Source organism: Chlamydotis macqueenii, chromosome 1, assembly GCF_036417535.1.
Source record: "Chlamydotis macqueenii isolate bChlMac1 chromosome 1, bChlMac1.mat, whole genome shotgun sequence".
NCBI classification, from domain to species: domain Eukaryota; kingdom Metazoa; phylum Chordata; class Aves; order Otidiformes; family Otididae; genus Chlamydotis; species Chlamydotis macqueenii.
In genome coordinates, this window is record NC_141556.1 from 131,024,539 (window position 1) to 131,041,764 (window position 17,226).

Below are 17,226 nucleotides of genomic sequence, written 5' to 3' on the forward strand. Positions count from 1 at the left end.
CGATTGTTGGAAATTATTTGACCAATCCTTGAAAAAAAGTTTATCTTACTAACACTTCTATGCTGATAAAATAAAATTTAAGCAAATAGAAGAATTAATATATTTTTGTATATATATCAAAAAAGTATATACACAGAGTCCTATATAGATTTGCAGTAATTAAATCAGTCTAAAGAACCGCTCTCTCCATTTGAAACAATTCCACGATGTAAAAATGAATTAATGCACAAGGTTTAAATAAATACCAGTTAAATATGTATTTTTCTGTTCAGGAAGAAAGGGCTGTTCTGGTTTTTTTTTTTTTTATGTGTTAAAGTTTTCCTGCTACAGTAAAGTATGTTTTTTAATGAATATTGGCAGAAATCAAATTAAAAACTCAACTGGCCTGTGTGTATACTGTATTTAAAAGTCCTCTACTCCTGAATTGCTCTTTTTATCCAGACAAGTCAAATGCTGCTGGTATTCTGTTTTTCAGTCACATATTCTTCTTTCCTTAAAATCACAAGTCACCCTGCTCTGTCCAGAACATGAGGACAAACATGCACACTACTTACATTCCTCTGTAAGACCCAGACACTAAGAAATCCCTAAATTAAAGCTGGTATAGCATTTCAGGCTTAAAAAATAAATGTAGGTGAAGCTACCTTCAGCACAAGGTAAAAATAATCCCTTGGGAAAAAAAAAAACTGCCCAGACTGTAAACAGGAATAAGTGCTGTAATATTTCAGAGTATCATGGTGCTGGGAATTCCCTCTGCAGGCCTCGAATTTCCACAATACATTGATTTTTATCATAAGCTGTTCTAAAATTAGAAAAGGCCAGGATCTCACAAGTATCCTTTCTGTTCAGTCCTAGCAGATGGAAGCCATGAGGTACTTTCTCAGCTTGAAACTGTTCCAAAACCTAAGGCACTAATCTGACATATTAAACCAAATTTATATAAAGTCTTGTGTCTTTACATCATGCAACATCATTTATGGCATGCTGGGCAGTGACAGTTTAAGTTATGAAAATACTGTATCACACAGTAGATCAGAGCTGGCTTTATAACAGGTCTCATGAATTTCTTCATCTAGAAAGAATAAATATTGTGTGGCAGCTTTCTGCATAGCACCCCTGCAGAGCAATAGATTAAAACTGGATTTTAGCTTTTACCTCTTGCTCAACTATAAATCAGGAATTAGAATTGGTAATGGCAATTATCCATCAGCAGCAATGCAACTGCAGATGAACAGGAGTAGCTTTATGGATAAAAGACGTTCCTTCTTGTTATTAAAGAAAACCTCTCCTCTTCTCCCGTTTCAAAAGTTTCTAGGCTCTGGATAGAGAGTGATTAGATCCACGCAGGTTGTTAGGATGGATAAGGAAGATGCATTTGAACACCTCTCCAGACTGCAGGACATTATTCCAAAACTCTAGCAGTGGGCTTGAGCTCAGGTGCAGCAGTCCACATTGCAGATCCCTCTTGACAGATGACGTAGAAGGGACGTCTACCACAGCCGGCAGGATTCTGCCCCTCGGTTCATCGTCGTATTTTTTGGGCAATTGAAAGCTTTACGGAACTCTTCAAAGTTGCTCATGGCACCGATAACTCTGCAAAGGGAAAAGAAAAGTGATCGATGTGCAGATTGTCTTCTGTTAAACACTACAGGCCTGATAAGTGCTCCACTGTGTTCACTTCAGGTTGAATTTTTGGCTTCCCATGTCATTTTTCCACAAATAAGACCAAAAAAGTTCAGGAGAAGCACTCCAGTTAAAAGCTAATGTGAAGACAATCTTTCATTCAGTGCTTTGAGAAGAATCTTGCTTTACTAGAAATTCAACCACAAATATTTGCTTTATGGATACCATGTCTTTTAGAACAAATTTGTAATCTGACCCTTGGCAACAAAGGTGGGAGATCAGTGGTAGCCTTGCGCTGTGGAATTCTTCCAGCACCTTCCAAACCACCACAGTCCAGCAGGCAGGAGCCTGTAGGCACGTGGTTGTGCTGGAATTGACTTGATTTGACTTGTGCCAAACTGATTCTTGTAACAACACCCTCTGCCCATCCGTGTATGCACACACACAGATATACTGGCTCCCTGAGACTTGGCAGCCTGAGGCTGGGAGGGCAGGCAGAGCCTCTCATCCGCTAGCTCAGCCTTATGCCCATGAGCATCCTAACTCTTCTGATATTTTAGAAATCCATTTTCTGAGGCTTCTGCCCTGACCAGCTCCCAGGCTGTCTTGCTTCCTCCACAGATGGTGTGATACTGAAAGAGCAGCACATCCCTGCCTCACACAAGCCAGAGAATGTTTCTGCATCCCAGACTGGCACCTTCAGGCACAGAAGAAGAGCTCGCTCTTTGTATGCAGTCATCCCTGGGTCCTACTTTCATGTCTGTATTATTTCATGCTGTCGCAAAGTATTATTTTACCTTTGCTAGATTGGGATTGTGTTGTTTGCTGAGTTTTTCCTAGGCTTTTAAGCATCTTGGAATTTACTAACTTGAAATTTACAACAGTATTAAAGTAAACAGCATCTTGAGTTAAAAGGAGAAAAGTATCTACTAAGATATTAGTCATATGCCTTTTCACCCTCTTTATTATACAGTGAGAAGGCATTTCTCTTCATTGCAGACAATCAGCTTCTCAGCATAGCTCAGCATGGTGGGAAACATTACATTGATTGGACTTTCTGTGAGTAAGAAAATTTGCAGTCAGCTGGTGCAAAAATGTCTAAAGGTCAGTTTTGTAGGGAGAATTACAAAATTACATTAGGTGTCAAATAAGATATACAGTGTTACTGTAAAAACATTACAAACGCATATTCAGGGACTGGAATTGCAAGATCTGGTCATGCAGAACTGCTGCTGAGGTTGTTGGGAGTTTGGCCGCCATGCTAGGCATTTGACTTGGAATCTGGCATTCAAAAATAGTGAAGACATATGCTAATACTGAAAATCTGCCAATTAAAAATAAGTAAAACCAGAACCTAGCCAGTGAAAGATCTTTATATGTCAATATACATGAACTTTCTACCCATGGTTTGATATTGCCGCACACTGACTGTGGAATCAGAGTGGGCTGTCTGGATTTCATCCCACTGAACTGCAGTAGAGACACATTCCCCTTAATGGGTCACCCTGGGCAGTCAATAGAAAGACTTACTTGCACAGCTTAAGTAATCCAAATTATTTATTTCCAGAACAATAACATATATGAGTATATATACATATACTTTCCAAATATCTATAATTTTGGGACTGTGAAGAAAACCTGGTGTGATTAGCTCAGATGCTCACATCTATGTTCAAGATGTGTGCTTCTCATTTCTGTCAATTTTTATAGTTACTTTTTGTAATTACCTTAAAAGGCCTGTTTGGGCTTTTTGGATAGCAGGAGCTGTCAATGCTGAAACTAGCTATACTGCTGTTATAATCATAATGGTCTTGGGACATAAATGAAGCAAATTTGGGGGAAATAGATTATAGAATTTGTTAGGTCTGTTGATATGATTTGTAAGAAGAGACAAACACCACAATTTCTCTTCAGGTCTGAAACAGAAGTCTATTCTGAGTATCTCACATAAAAACTAAGTTTAGTCTGTATTTTCTAGATCCCGAATTTATCTAATCTTCCCTGGAATTTTCTTTCTTAGCCCGATTCCTTTAGGAGTTTTCCTCATTAATGTTCTATCTCCAAGCTTCTCTGTCTGTTTTGTGATTTGCACCATCTCATGGGAATGTAGCTATGTCATTATTCAAAATATATAAACTTATATATAAGAAAATAAATCTGAGGACTTTATAAGGCAAGAGATGGTTATTTTACCAAGTCTTGACGAGAGTAGGAATTATAAAAAATATGACTTTTTAGGCTGAGGATGGGCCTCATTGTCATTATGTATTTTCAATTGTTGAAAGGCACGCATATTTTCACACCGCACTAGTTTTACCCTAGCTAGCTGGTGTAACGTGTATTGCAAAGGTACAGTAATGCAGGTTTCCTAGCTTATATTAAATTTGTGTCATCACATTTCCAGTTCCATTAATTCTTAACCCATTCAGGTTACAAGTAGCCTAAGGTGTCTTATGTATATCTTGGTTATATCTTGAGCTTTGGGGTTGCTACATCCAGGGAATACATCAGAGTACCTGTGAAGCAGCCTCACAGCTCTCCTGTGAAGGCAGTGTTGCTATTTTTACTTTACCAAGAGAGAACTGAGGCAGAGGGGACTCATATAACCTAAATTTAGCCATGGAGAAGGTGGGATCGCAGTTCCTTCTTTAGTCAACAGAAGGTGGTAGGAATCTCCAGAAGGCAACTAATCTTGTGTGCTGGAGGCGCCTCCACTATGAATCAGCTTGTGGAGTTAGCTTCCTTCTCTCAAATACAGAGGCAATGTAGCACTTGACTGAGGACAAATACACAATTCTTAGTGAGGTAAACACAACTAACATGAATCCCAACAGGAAAAAAAACTTGCTCTTGGTCACACGAACTCTGTGGAGAAGCAGAGAAACAAACTTAGGCTTCCTAATTCTTATGCAGTCTTGAAATCGTCTTCCTTTTCCAGCCTTTCCTTCTTGAGGTTCACGGGTGTCTGTAGTTAAAAAGGCCTGTGGGAGGCTTTTGAGCAAAGACACAGACACACTGTTATGGCTGGACTACCACAGCTCCTTCAAGCAAAGTATCTCTTGAAGGGCAACTGAAGAGTTCAATCTTGAGCTGAACTTACAGGGCATGTTTTGCATTGCACTATCAATATAATTTAAGGTAATTACTTTTAAGCTTTTAATGAACTCAGGCAGATTAAATGACCTTCCTAATATTCACTTTATTTTCTAAACTAGAATTGCATAGAAAATAAAGTGATAGATGAGACATTTTAGATATTCAGGCCGTTACTGTAGAACATCACAGGGATCAGAGTGTGTTCTGGTTCAACTGCTTTTGAAGATAGATGCAAGCCCTGCATTTTTAGAGAAGAGTATTTGTAATAGTGAAAGATACGCTAATAAAAACAGTTCAATTTCAATCTAAGCCAAGAGGACAGTCCAATTTTGTGTTTGCTCTTGAACCTCTCTTAACATGCTAGATTTCTGCACTTGTGTGCTGCGGTGATTGATTCTGTTTGTATACTGAGTACAGACATTATTTGCACTACCTGAACTGAGGAGGGCTGTGAGCTCCAATATATATTTGCTCTCTTGCAGCTTCTGGTCTAAAGGAGTTGCATCTTACCTAATAAAAGATAAAAAGCAGAAATAGGCATGTTATCTCAGATGACTCTGGAAGTAAAGTGGAATGTAATGTCACTGTTCTTAAGATGGCTATGACTTACAGAATGCCCCAAATGGAAAGACATCACAAACTCCTATTTTGTTTCACCTTTGCTAACTTGCAGTTTCCGTTGGTATATTATCTTGTTTTTCAAATCCCTTGATGGAACCAGTCACCATCCACTGTTATTCCTCACCCACTCACTCCCATCATCTAATCATAGCCACTTTACTAGTTCTTCTTTCGAGCTTCTCTACAATGGTAGCTTGCTTTTCAGCTTGTGCTGCAGCACCTGACATCTTAATAACTACTGAGTATACTTCTTGGTCTCAAAGCTTTGTAGTGTGTATAAAAGGTACATGTAATGATGCTTATCATCTCTAGAATTGCAGCTATATTACCTGCCACATTTGTTCCATGTTGGAATATCAGTTTCTTTTGAAATTACACATTTCAGCTTTCCATTAGTGGTCCCCAGTTCACTCTTCCTGATGTGATACTTGACCCAATTATAAATGGCCACAAAACAGGGCAGACAGAATATTTGCACAGCTGAATAATCCCTCTTACACTGTATGCATTGTATGAAAAATCTCATTTAAGTAGCCCCTGCCTTACCTAAGCCCCCATATTGAATGTTTCCTGTTGCCAAAATCCTTAAGACCAGACTGCCCATACAATATGTGGACTTCAGTGCAATTTTTTTTTCTGGCTAGAGACAGCCCTGGCCCTTTGAACAAGTCTGTTGAGTGTCTTGAGCTGTGTGGAAACAGGCTGAGCTCAAGGGTACCTGGCACACACTGCTCTGTGCAAGTGCCTCCCTTCAGAGGGAGGGAAAATATCACTTTATTTTCTATGCAATTCTACACTGGGTGTACAATTCCTGCAGTGGTTCTCCAAGACCCCCAGACCTTCCCTATGGCTTCAAGGTTTTCCTGGGGAAAAAATGACACAGCATGAAACTCAACTCAGCATTAACAACCAAAAAGTGGAGTTTTTTCATTGGTCAATATTGCCAAACTTAAGTGGCCATAAATTCACACACTGCTACACTGACTCTTGGCAAATAAGTGATTAAATGGTTAAAAAACACCATTGGTTGCACTGGGTCCTGTTCCTTCAGTTTTAGATGATTTATTGTTTCAACTGATGGGCAAAGTTTTATAGTCCCATGTTTACTCCTCATATAGGGAGTTTAACCAAATAAATAATTTCTGATTCTCTTCCTTGTTCTGCATGTTTTTCTAAAATAACTCTCATTCCCTATCAAAGGTTTACTGCAGCATATTTAGTGTACAGCAAACAAAGATGTGAAAAAATAAACTTATATTTTCTTCACTGCTGCTTATCTTCCCTGAACAATGTGCTCAATAATGAATGGTGGTGGTATATTTGCAACAGGAGTCAGAAACAGCTGCAAATGGTAAGCACAGAAAACTGGGAAGATAAAATGTAAAAAGGCTAAGGGGTCAATAGATGCAAGAAGACCCTTGCAGTGGAGGGAAGCAGCAAGAGGAAAGGAAGCTGCCATGACAACACTGTACAAAACCAAGAATAATTTCAGCAGCTCTAGCACCATTGCTAGATAGATCAGGACAAAGAGAGAAAGCAAAAAGAAATAATAGCCCTGGGAGAAGAAGTTTCTGCTTATACCCTTAAAAATCTCGGTTTGGTTAGTGTAGATTGTTGAAACAAAGCAGTCTCATCTCTGCAGTGTACATTGTGCAGGTTAATAGACAGGGACTTGAAACACATTGGTACTACTCACATGGGCATAACTCAGAAAGAAAAGCTGGTTGTGTGTGAATTCAAGGCCTGGCAGCAAAGGCTCTTCTTCTCCTCCTCTCTTTTCTGCAATCCATCTCCTGTATGCCTGATAAGAAAGAGACACTGAGTGCCTTTCAACAACTTAGAGACTAACACAGATTTTTCTTTTTGTAAAAAGAATAATACTATGTTTCAGGTATTTTTCATCTACTTACCCTGAAAGCCTCTCTCAAACCTCCATTATCTGCAATGTTTTCTGCCAAAGTCCTCTTGCCTTTCACCTGGCAGAATGAAAGAACATCAGTCATTTGACCCTCTTCTGACCTTCCTTTTTGATCAACTTCAATAAACAGGGGAAAAAATAAAACAAGGCGAGAACGACCTCAGCCAATTTCAACCATCATATCTCTGGTTAAGAAAACTGTGTTTCAATGTGAAAACTGTCAGTAAACAATTCTCTGTGAAGAGTTATCCTGGATCTGGTCCTAGATCTGTAGCACAAAATGTAGTAGATAAAATGCACTCAAGAATCCACTCAGTGATCTTTGTTCTGAGCATCAATAATTTTCCCCTGAAGACTGGTTTTCTCTGGTTACATGTGAGATTCAGTAGCCCCTTTCTTAAACTTTCATTTAGAAGGTTATATTTTTTTTCCCTACATAACTCTTTATATACTATTGGGATGCTAAAATAACTTTTAAGTCACAACCTAACACAGCGTAATTAAAAATAACTGTCAAAGACAGAATTGAAATTGATAGTATATTCAGTGCTCTAAAAATATCTGTGAAGGAGATTCACATTGTTTTTCCCCAGTATTGATTCCAAGAGCAAGAGCAATAGCAACAAGAATATATTGCAAGAAGCAGTGCTATCTAAACTTTCTGAAAAATCCAGTCTCTTGGTATTACCAAGTGCAATATCATTATGAATAAATCCTCATTTCTACCAGTGCAGCACTATCTCTGATCACCCAGCCTACTAGGGTCTTAGTGTTACCAAACTGTATTTGTAATTAAGCAGTTTTACTCTTCACTGTGCCTCAAATGAGCAAGGTAATTGAGCATAGTTTTGAGCAGAGCTCTGAAGGTCAATGTTGTCCTGCAAATCTTCTAAAGACAGGCTCTCCCATTCTGCAGGGATGAGTATAGGTGGGTTGGTGTCAAGACCCAACTTACTTTCAGGATGGTAAAAGATGGGAAAATGAGGGAGAAGAGGTAAAAGGATCTAGGGTATACCCAGGTATGTGTGCCCAGCCCCACCACTCAGTGCAGACAAGCACCCAGATTGGACTCAAGGCATCTTGCTTGATGTCTTAGGTCCAATATTACATCTTAGGGTGTAACAGAGGAGAAATGGGAGAGTAAAGGAAAGGGCATCCCTTTCCTGCAAGCCCTCCCTCCTCTCAGGAGGCTGGAGATGGAAGAGGGGCTTTTAGGAGACATGCACACACATCAGCTAGGGTTTTTTTCTGATCTACCTACTCATGCATTTTTCTTGCAGTGGGCTTACAAAGTAGATAGATTTAGAGCATAAGTTGAGAGTAACCTAGCAGTGGCACTTGGGCCATAGGCCATTTTAACAAGCGGAAGAAGTATTTCCACTGATGTCAGGCAGCTCTGGGTCAGCTTTCTGAGACTGCTGTGTGCAAACAGTTTGTGACAGGGCTCAGGGACCACAATAAGCCTTTTATTTGATCAGATGACTTTATGCGATTACTGCACTCTGACGCTATTTCTATATCCACTTATTCTTTCATTATGCTTCTCTTCTGGAGACATTTTTATTGTAAACCAGATGAGAAAGAAGAAGAGTAAATAGGTTTCTTGATCCATATAAAATATTCATACAGGGCAAAAAATCTGCAGAACGTACAAATATTGATGTAAAAGGCAGGCAAAAAAAAAGCTCTTTGTGTGCATAGCTCTTCATACAGAAGCCATAAAATATAGCAGAAAATATCAAGATTCTTCTTTTATCATCTAAAAATTGCTTTAGGTTATCCCACAGAGATAGAAGGAAAAAGCCTCACAGATGACAAGACTCTGGGTAATACGATCTCTCTAGTAAGTGTATCCTCAGATTGCAAAGGCAATAGCTACACCAGAGGAGAAATTCAGATCCACCCCATCTCGAGAGACACTGTAGAAGACAAAGAGGATGGCCAAGCCAACGGCAGGAGCACAGGAAGGGCTCAGCCACATCCTTGGGGAAGGTTTTCATGACCTTCTTTAAGTGGCATTTTTGTATTGACTGTTTTTGTCCTACAGATATTCAGGAATGAGCATAAGAATTTTTATTCATAAATTAGTTTATATGAAGTACTTCAAGTTTGAGACGTTGGACTTCAGACTGGACTGCAACACAGCCTTGTTATCTCTGAGACTAATACAAACAGCTTGGGGAAAGTGTTAAAATTGTTGCTAAGCATTCAATGTGACCTCTCCATGCTACAGAGGCAAAGACATATTTTTGATTATAAAATATAAGTAGAAGTGGTAGAATTGAGTAGGGGGTGGGGTATGTGTTTTATCTTGAAAATTAAGATTAAAATCATGTCCCAGTCAACATTGGGAATTTTAGCTATTGATTTCTGAGAGTCTGGGATTTATCTTTCATTTTGGACACTTAACATAATGTGTACATTTTCAGGGAAGCCCATAGCTCTGATAGACAACGAAACAAAAACTATTGCCCTACACTTTCTTTCTCAATCCTTTTCTATGAGCTACTGCTATCATACTCCCTTCATTTGAGACACAAATTGGGTCTGCATGCACACGTGGAAGAAATAGCAAGAGTTGAATCTGAAATAAAGTAGGGTTTATGCATCCATTTTATAGCTGTAATAAATAACAGGTGGAATTGCTGAAGGAATCTATAAAACACGCTATTATATTCTTTAAAAAGAGTGGCTGCTCTGTTTTCATTACAGACTTCATCTTCAGAAGACATTTAACATGCTCACAATAATTAGACCAGCCCTGCTGAGTGGCTTCATCCTCTTTCTCTGATTCTAGTGTGATGTGATGGGGAGAAGTGGTTTAACCCTGTCACCAGGGTGTGAGTGGTGGTATTTGACTCGACTAATCAAATCTGACAGACAATTTTTATCACAATTATTCACTTCAAAAAAATGATATCTTGTGAGAAATGAAGTTGGTAGCCTAATATCCCAATATATTGGGAGTTATTAAGATAACTTAAAACCACCCCCCAAAACTTCTAATGCACCACTGCTTTCAATCACTGGTGTTTTACATACATGTAAGCCAGCTCTCTTCCAGTAGTAATTGCTGTATTGATTAATCATGCATTTTGTCTTCTCTTTAAATTTTTCTTCAGAGTCAGTTGTCCACCAGGGGTCTAAATTTCCATTTTTGTCATATTTCCGACCTTAGAAAAGAAAGAAAACAAGTGTTTTTGTAGGAGAAAACCTCATGTTTTTCCAGTTTTGGAATCTATCAACAGCACAGAAATGAGAGATGAATGTACTCATGCAAATGTGTGTACAAAATGGATAAGATCAATGAGCAAAATCTTGACCCCACTCAAGTCAGTAGTGAAAAGCTGGTATTCTATTTATTGTCATAATTTCCATTTTCAGAAAAAAAATAGTAATGACTAATGAGTTCTACAGTACATTTTGTAATTACATAGTGTAAGAGGTATACGAGTTTTCTTGTAAGTATAATTGTGAGTATTTTTCATCCTCAGTCCATATATCTTTGATTCTGCAAACCTGATGATGCTTAGTTTATTATTAATTAATTATATGCTCAACCAGAAGAAGAATCTATTTCATGGAAAATTCTGAAGATTTCATTTTTTTGCCTTGGAGCAAAACCAGAACATTTGAACCCTATTCATGGAAGCAAGGAGAATAGATACATCACATTCCCCAGGCCGATGGTTAGAGCAACAGCTCATAGAAGATTCAGCCTCATGTTTCTGCTCCATCTCATTTGTAGGACAGTATCTAATCTCCATCATGTCTTCAGCCAGTCAGAGAGGAACCTAACATCTGCCTCCCTAAGCAGACCACTACCTCTTGCCCAGGCTCTTGCCTTCCAAATACATAATTAAATATCTCTAGAGAATTTGTCATCTTGAGCAAGAAAACACATAGGGAAAAAAATAACTAAATAAAAGGGTGAAAGAAAACATATTCAGTACTCGGTGTCATGACTACTGGCTGCTCCCTGCCTCTCTTTCTTGCAGTCATAATGAAGGACCAAATCACAGAGCAAGGTTGCATCCACATGGGCCCCTAAACCTGGTCTCAAAAAAAAAAAGTCCTGTCTTGTGTCTACGGTTCTGCAACAAAAGACTATATAAGACATGAGTGCCAGACTTTTAGGAACATTGAAGGCAAAGTCCAGGCCTTCCACATCACACTGCAGATGGAAAAATCAGCCGGTACTCAAGTACTGTAATATCCTCTGTAGCAGGGTGTCTTAACCATGCTATACTTAAATGAAGATTAGTTCCAGAAGCCAAGATTATCAAATCAAACTATCCACTTAAATACATGGATGTACTTGCTACACCATAACGTGTACGACATGGAAGTGGTAGGGCAGATGGGAGTTTGCAAAGAAACATTTTCCCATTCAGGAGTGTTTGCCTACACAAAATGCTGCAGAGCAGTGTTAACAGGATACAAGGTTTTCCTTTTATTTTTTAACAGGTATTCAAAGTAACGCAACATAAGCAATCTAACTTTAGTTAGGCAGTGAGCTAGAAGTCTGCTTTTCCTTAAATTCGCTATATTTTCAGTGGAAAGAGGTTTCTTTAGACAGTAAGTCAGAGTGGGATGTCAGTCAGACACTCAGAATTGCTCCCTGGAGGAGAACGTTCGTATTTCTCTCTCTCTCCCCCTCCTCTCTCAGGAACTTGATTTTAAAAAGTGTTTACTGAAATAGCCAAAGTTAGATGGTGGTAATGCCCCACTCCATGCAGTTTTTCAGGACAATTAGTTTGACATTTTCAGACCATTTCTTTTCTCTCGCTCTCTTTTTTTTTTTTATAATATTTTGCAATACATTTTCTGTTCCAGTGTTGTATTTTAATATTTGTACATAATTTCTTCTGAAAAAAAGTCAAAATTGAAATGAAAAGTTTTCTTGGAAGTAATTTTTATCAATCAGAAGTTGTTCCTTTGCCCTTTCCACCATCCCCCAACCAGGATTTTCTGAATGTTGTTTGTTTAGTTTCCACTCAAAATAAACAGAAAGCATAAAACTTGTATTCCTTGCCAAACAAAATCTGGTTCAAATAAGCAAGATTGTATGTAAAGTAATAAAAAAAATTAGAACTTTATAATTTTTTTCACACAATTCAGTGTTTTTAAAAAGCAAAACAATAAAAAAGCTAAAGCATATACAAGTCAACTTTCTAATCTGTCAGCCAACTCTGTTAAGATAAAAAAAAAAAGTCAACATATGGACAAATACTCACCATTGCTATCAAAGCCATGGGTAAACTCATGGCCAACAATTACTCCTATGGCACCATAGCTTAATGACCTGTAACACAAAGAAGCAATTTCCTCAGAAAGTGTCCACACTCACAAACATCAAAGAACAGAAGAATCAAACAGATTTCTACCTCAGGAAAGATCATTATTTATTTAAATCGAGGGTGGGGAATGGGACTGAAAATTGTACCTGCACAATTTTGACTTAAAGTTGTTGAAAGTCTGAATGTTAAACTCTTACTTGTTTAAAAACAGCCTTTAATATAAAACTTTAAAAAACATTGTGGTGGTTCACTTTTCTAACCAAATCTCTTATTAGCACCATATGAGTTCCAAAATGTCTCCTTCAGTTGATTGCTTCATGTTTATTCTAACCAAGAACAGGACAAACTTATAGGTGAAATTATTCTTTTAGCACCGTCATGAAAAAAGAACAGATCAAAGGCTGGAATGGGCTTCCAAAATGCCAGTTCCAATCATTCTTCTCTGGCATGCAACAAACAGACTTGCAAATGACTGATTAGAGTTTGTGAAGCATTAAACAGATCTCCCTTCTGTTTTAAAAAGAGAGGTCATACAATTTGCCTTCACCTGCACGGGAGTAGGACATGATCTACAGTCAGAATTGGAAAGAAATATTTTCTATTCCTGATTGACAATTAATTATCTTTTCCTCATTATATCCAAACAAGTACGCATCTGGGAGAAATAGAGATGAAAGAGGGAAAGGTTTAGGGCTTTTTTATATAAAATGCAGTGGATATTGTGGGGGGAAAGTGAACTACTAAATACATCTTTCATTTGTTAAGCTGCTTTTTGTGATTTTAATTATCTTGGTTATTGAGATGCCATACTTCAAAGTAGCTTATAGTATTTCTAGCATATTGTGTTGAAATAGAAGAAAGGCAGAGGGTTTTGAAGTAACATGTTATTACTGGACCTAATGATCCATAGCACACTAATTGTTCATCTCAGTCATGCCCAAAAAGTATTATATTATTTAATTCCTGTGCTCCCATGACAATTCTTCACTTTGTTTCTTTCTTTTCTGAAAAGTAACTTGCATGTGATAAAATCTTCCTCACTGTTTTTTTTCCCCCAATACTATTGCAAACCTTCGCTAAAAAAAAAAAATCACTGGTTAAAATTATACATTTCAGCAATGGAAATATCATCCTTCTGTGTGACAAAGTTGTAATCTTGTGTAGCACACAGTGGTAATTATCCATACTAAATGTACTATGCTAGACTTGTTTTTCACATCTGAAGTAAAGTGGTGATACAGGATCTTTTGCAGCTGGAGAAGTATAAAAAGAATGACAGAAAACATGTAAAGAGGTCAAGAACCAATAAGTCCTATTACTAAATACATCTTATTTTTTCCTCTGAGATTCTTGGTCACTATGGATGGCACAGACAAAGAACAGGCTGGTGTCCAGGCACTCATAGAGCTTTCCCTAACTCCAAAAGACGGGGGTGAATTTTGGCATTTGTTTCTGTGAACCCCCTTCAGCATTTTGTCCAGCTCAACAACCTTTTTGCTAGAAGTGCTCACAGCTGTGCTCATGCTCTTCACTTCTGAGGCACAGTTGGACACAGATGGAGGAGATTAGGTGCAGCTCAGCAGGTACCATATTAAAAGGGAAGTTTCTGGGACTATGGAGGCTCAAAGGAAGATACTGACTCGGGAAGCTGGACATCTCTATTTCAATATATCTGGCATTGAAGACTCATAACTATGAAAGATGCTATTTGAATGGTACTCTATTCGATGTACTGAGATGTAAAGTGATAACTAAGCTTCCCTTTATGCAAATAGATGCAGCTGTTTTATAGTGCTTATGCTGGAACTGGACACTAAAAATCCACTAAATATTAAATATTTGCTAAATCAGTTTTCCATCAAGTGCTGATGACTTTTTGATGATTTTTCTGTTCCAGTGCCATGTACTGTTTCTTTTAAGCAGACAGAAAACAGATCCAGAATACTTCAAGGACAAAAGCAATCTGTTGTCTGATATAAAACAGCTACATTTGTTTACTAAATTTCATTTTGATACCTACTCAAGCAAAACCAATTTAAGCTAAGGTAACCTTTAAAGAAGAGAAATGAGCAAAGTATAATTCTTTGAAAGAACCACAATTTCATTGGAAAGAAAGGTCCAATTTCATGGAAGAAGGTCAGGGTACAGAGAAATGTCTTCAGAAAGCAAAGCCAGAAACAGGTCTGCAATAACCACAGCAGAAAATAAGTTCACCTTAATAAGAAAGGATTTTCTTCTATCCCCAATTACCATTTAGAAAGTCACCTGGCTTATAAGAATTCTATTTGAATGCAAATTCATTTGTTCCTAAATTGAATGTGTCTCTCTACATATGTTGCCAAATTTCCTGTTTACAAGGACACATCCAGATTGGAAGATGGTAAACTCAAAATGTTTTAGAAGTTTGATTTTTTTTTTAACAAAAATTTATTAAGGATATGTTTCACGAGTAACTGGCTTTACATAACTGCAGAAACTGCTAAATAACTTTCAGAAACTGCTGTCAGAAACTTTTCATAATCTTATCCTGCCCTAAAATAGAAAGTTATTGAACTGCACAAAAGCAGTGATTTTTCAAAATTAAATATATTTGACCTATAATTACTCTTCCTTAGCTACAGTAGCACATGGCCATGCTCAGGCAATCACTTATGCTCATGGAGATATTCTCATGCACTTCAACAGGTGCAGGTGAAGGCCCACTGTTAATCTTAGATATTAGCAGAAAGTGAATAATAAACTGATAGTAAATGGCTTCTTAGGGTATTCACTTCTGTTCTGGAAGTGTTAGTTGCCTGATTTACAATTCCTTTTAATACCTGCAATGTGCACACTGCTGCCTCTGCATGCAGTAGCATTGGAACACTTCCACTCAGGCGCACTTAATTAGCAATTTCTGTGAGAAATCAGTCATCAGTTTAAGACAACAGCAACACATGCAGCTCCCAAGGGTAAGAAAAATTATCACACAAAGCAGTAGTTTTCAAAGTCTGGTTTTTCAACAGTAATCGGAGGATGCAGCCGGGAAGAACACAGAACCCCAGGGCAAGCTTTCCCTACAGAAGGATAACGCAGTATTCCTGTGCACTACCAGTTGGTCTTCTTCAGCAGTGTAGCCTTCTTCTCTATGCCCTTTCTTTGTCTACTTGTGTTTCCAATACCTTTCCCTGTTATTCCTCATTTCCAGGAGCACGAGGTTCCCTGGTGCAGCACTTACCTAGGATACTCTGTTCCCCAAAAGAAAGGCTTTTGCAACTCTCCTGCTGGGAATCCTACAATAGCAAAAACAGTAATAGTGAGGTCTCTAGTTCAATGCAGCTGAATAACAGTCACAAGGCCCAAGTGTTTCGATTTTATGACCTTTTTTGTTTAGTTTCAGAAGGTTTTGCTAGAGGAGCTTTCCCTTAAGTGGTAGTTTCAGAATACAGTAGAGAGGATCTTTGAGAAGAAGCAGAGATCTTCCCTCCTTCAGGACCACCATGGCAACAAGATGCTGCACTGCGAGAACTTTGTTTTCTTCCGTGGCTACACGCACATCTGTATGTGTAAGTGCATGTGTTCCTGTGAATAAACACCTAGTGTTTCCTGTGAAAAAGAAGGAAACTATTGGATTGTCCTCAGATTTCCTAACAGATATAGGTAAAATGCAACAAGAACCAGGAAACTGTTAGCTTAGTGAGGCTTTAGTGCCTATTAAGGCTGTAGAGTCAATCTAGCTACAGAAATTACCTGTCTGCTTCTAGTAGACTAACTAGTTGCCAAAAACTTGTCAGTGGAGACAATCTAGCAAGCGATGATCTATTTATATTGCACATAGGAACCAAAATTATTCCTCAAATCCAAAGTCACAGGTCTATTTCTAATGCCTGGATGACATTCCAGTGCCACAATTCTGAAGACAGTGGAGCTGAATGTAGTAACAGTTTAATAGCCCAAAGAATGGCTAAATAAAAGAGACATCTATGGTCAAAGTTTTCAAATGTTTGCAAAAAGTGTCATCTTTCCAGGTACAGATGTGGAATTTGATGTCTCATGTAAGGAGTTCCCATCTATAAAGCACAGGCATACACCTGCTTTGAAGATTACCCCACCTAGGCATCACCTTGTCAATAAGCAACCAGTTTCCTCAGGTGATTCACTTGCTTTCCCAGGAACTTCTGCTTCAGCTTATGAGTGTCTCTTCAAGAAATCACCTGGCCACTCAGATCAAAGCAAAAACCACATTCACTTGATTGATTCTGTCCCTATTTGGTTTTTTTGTTGATAAATAGGGCACAGATTTCTTTATATCTGAGATAAGTTGTCAGGCAAGACTTTTATCCTTTCCTTACAAAGTCTTTAAAGACAATATGCTGAGTGTAATTCACATCAAATGATGAGGCAAGTGGCATGTCCTTCTGGCCTGCCCATCTGCTTTTTTTCTGCTGCTCCTCCCTGGTTGCCTTGACTGCCTATTTGCAATTAGCTTACAAAAAGTGTGGTTTTCAAACTTGTTTTCTGAGTTATTTTCCTCTTACTTCTCTAGATGCTGTTCTGTTGTTTCAAGCATGTTGTAATTTGCTTTTCCAGTGCTACAAAACACAATTGTACCAATGTCAAGGACAAAGTTTTCCTCATCTAAGTCTCGTTGCCTCCCAGGGCACCCAGAAGAGTATTTACTATGTATGT

The 17,226-nt window shown here is 38.2% G+C and overlaps 1 protein-coding gene across 1 annotated transcript in view; it reads right to left on the reverse strand.

Moving 5' to 3' along the window:
• Positions 1-1,021: 1,021 nt before the first annotated feature.
• PHEX (phosphate regulating endopeptidase X-linked) overlaps positions 1,022-17,226 on the reverse strand; it is a 104,819-nt gene continuing 88,614 nt past the window's right edge. The window contains exons 16-22 of the mRNA XM_086740255.1: positions 15,776-15,830; positions 12,496-12,563; positions 10,301-10,431; positions 7,251-7,316; positions 7,037-7,141; positions 5,153-5,229; positions 1,022-1,593 (exon numbers count right to left, since the gene is read on the reverse strand). Coding sequence (XP_086596381.1) covers positions 1,491-1,593; positions 5,153-5,229; positions 7,037-7,141; positions 7,251-7,316; positions 10,301-10,431; positions 12,496-12,563; positions 15,776-15,830 — 605 coding nt within the window. The 3' untranslated portion in view covers positions 1,022-1,490. The remainder of the gene's footprint in view (positions 1,594-5,152; positions 5,230-7,036; positions 7,142-7,250; positions 7,317-10,300; positions 10,432-12,495; positions 12,564-15,775; positions 15,831-17,226) is intronic.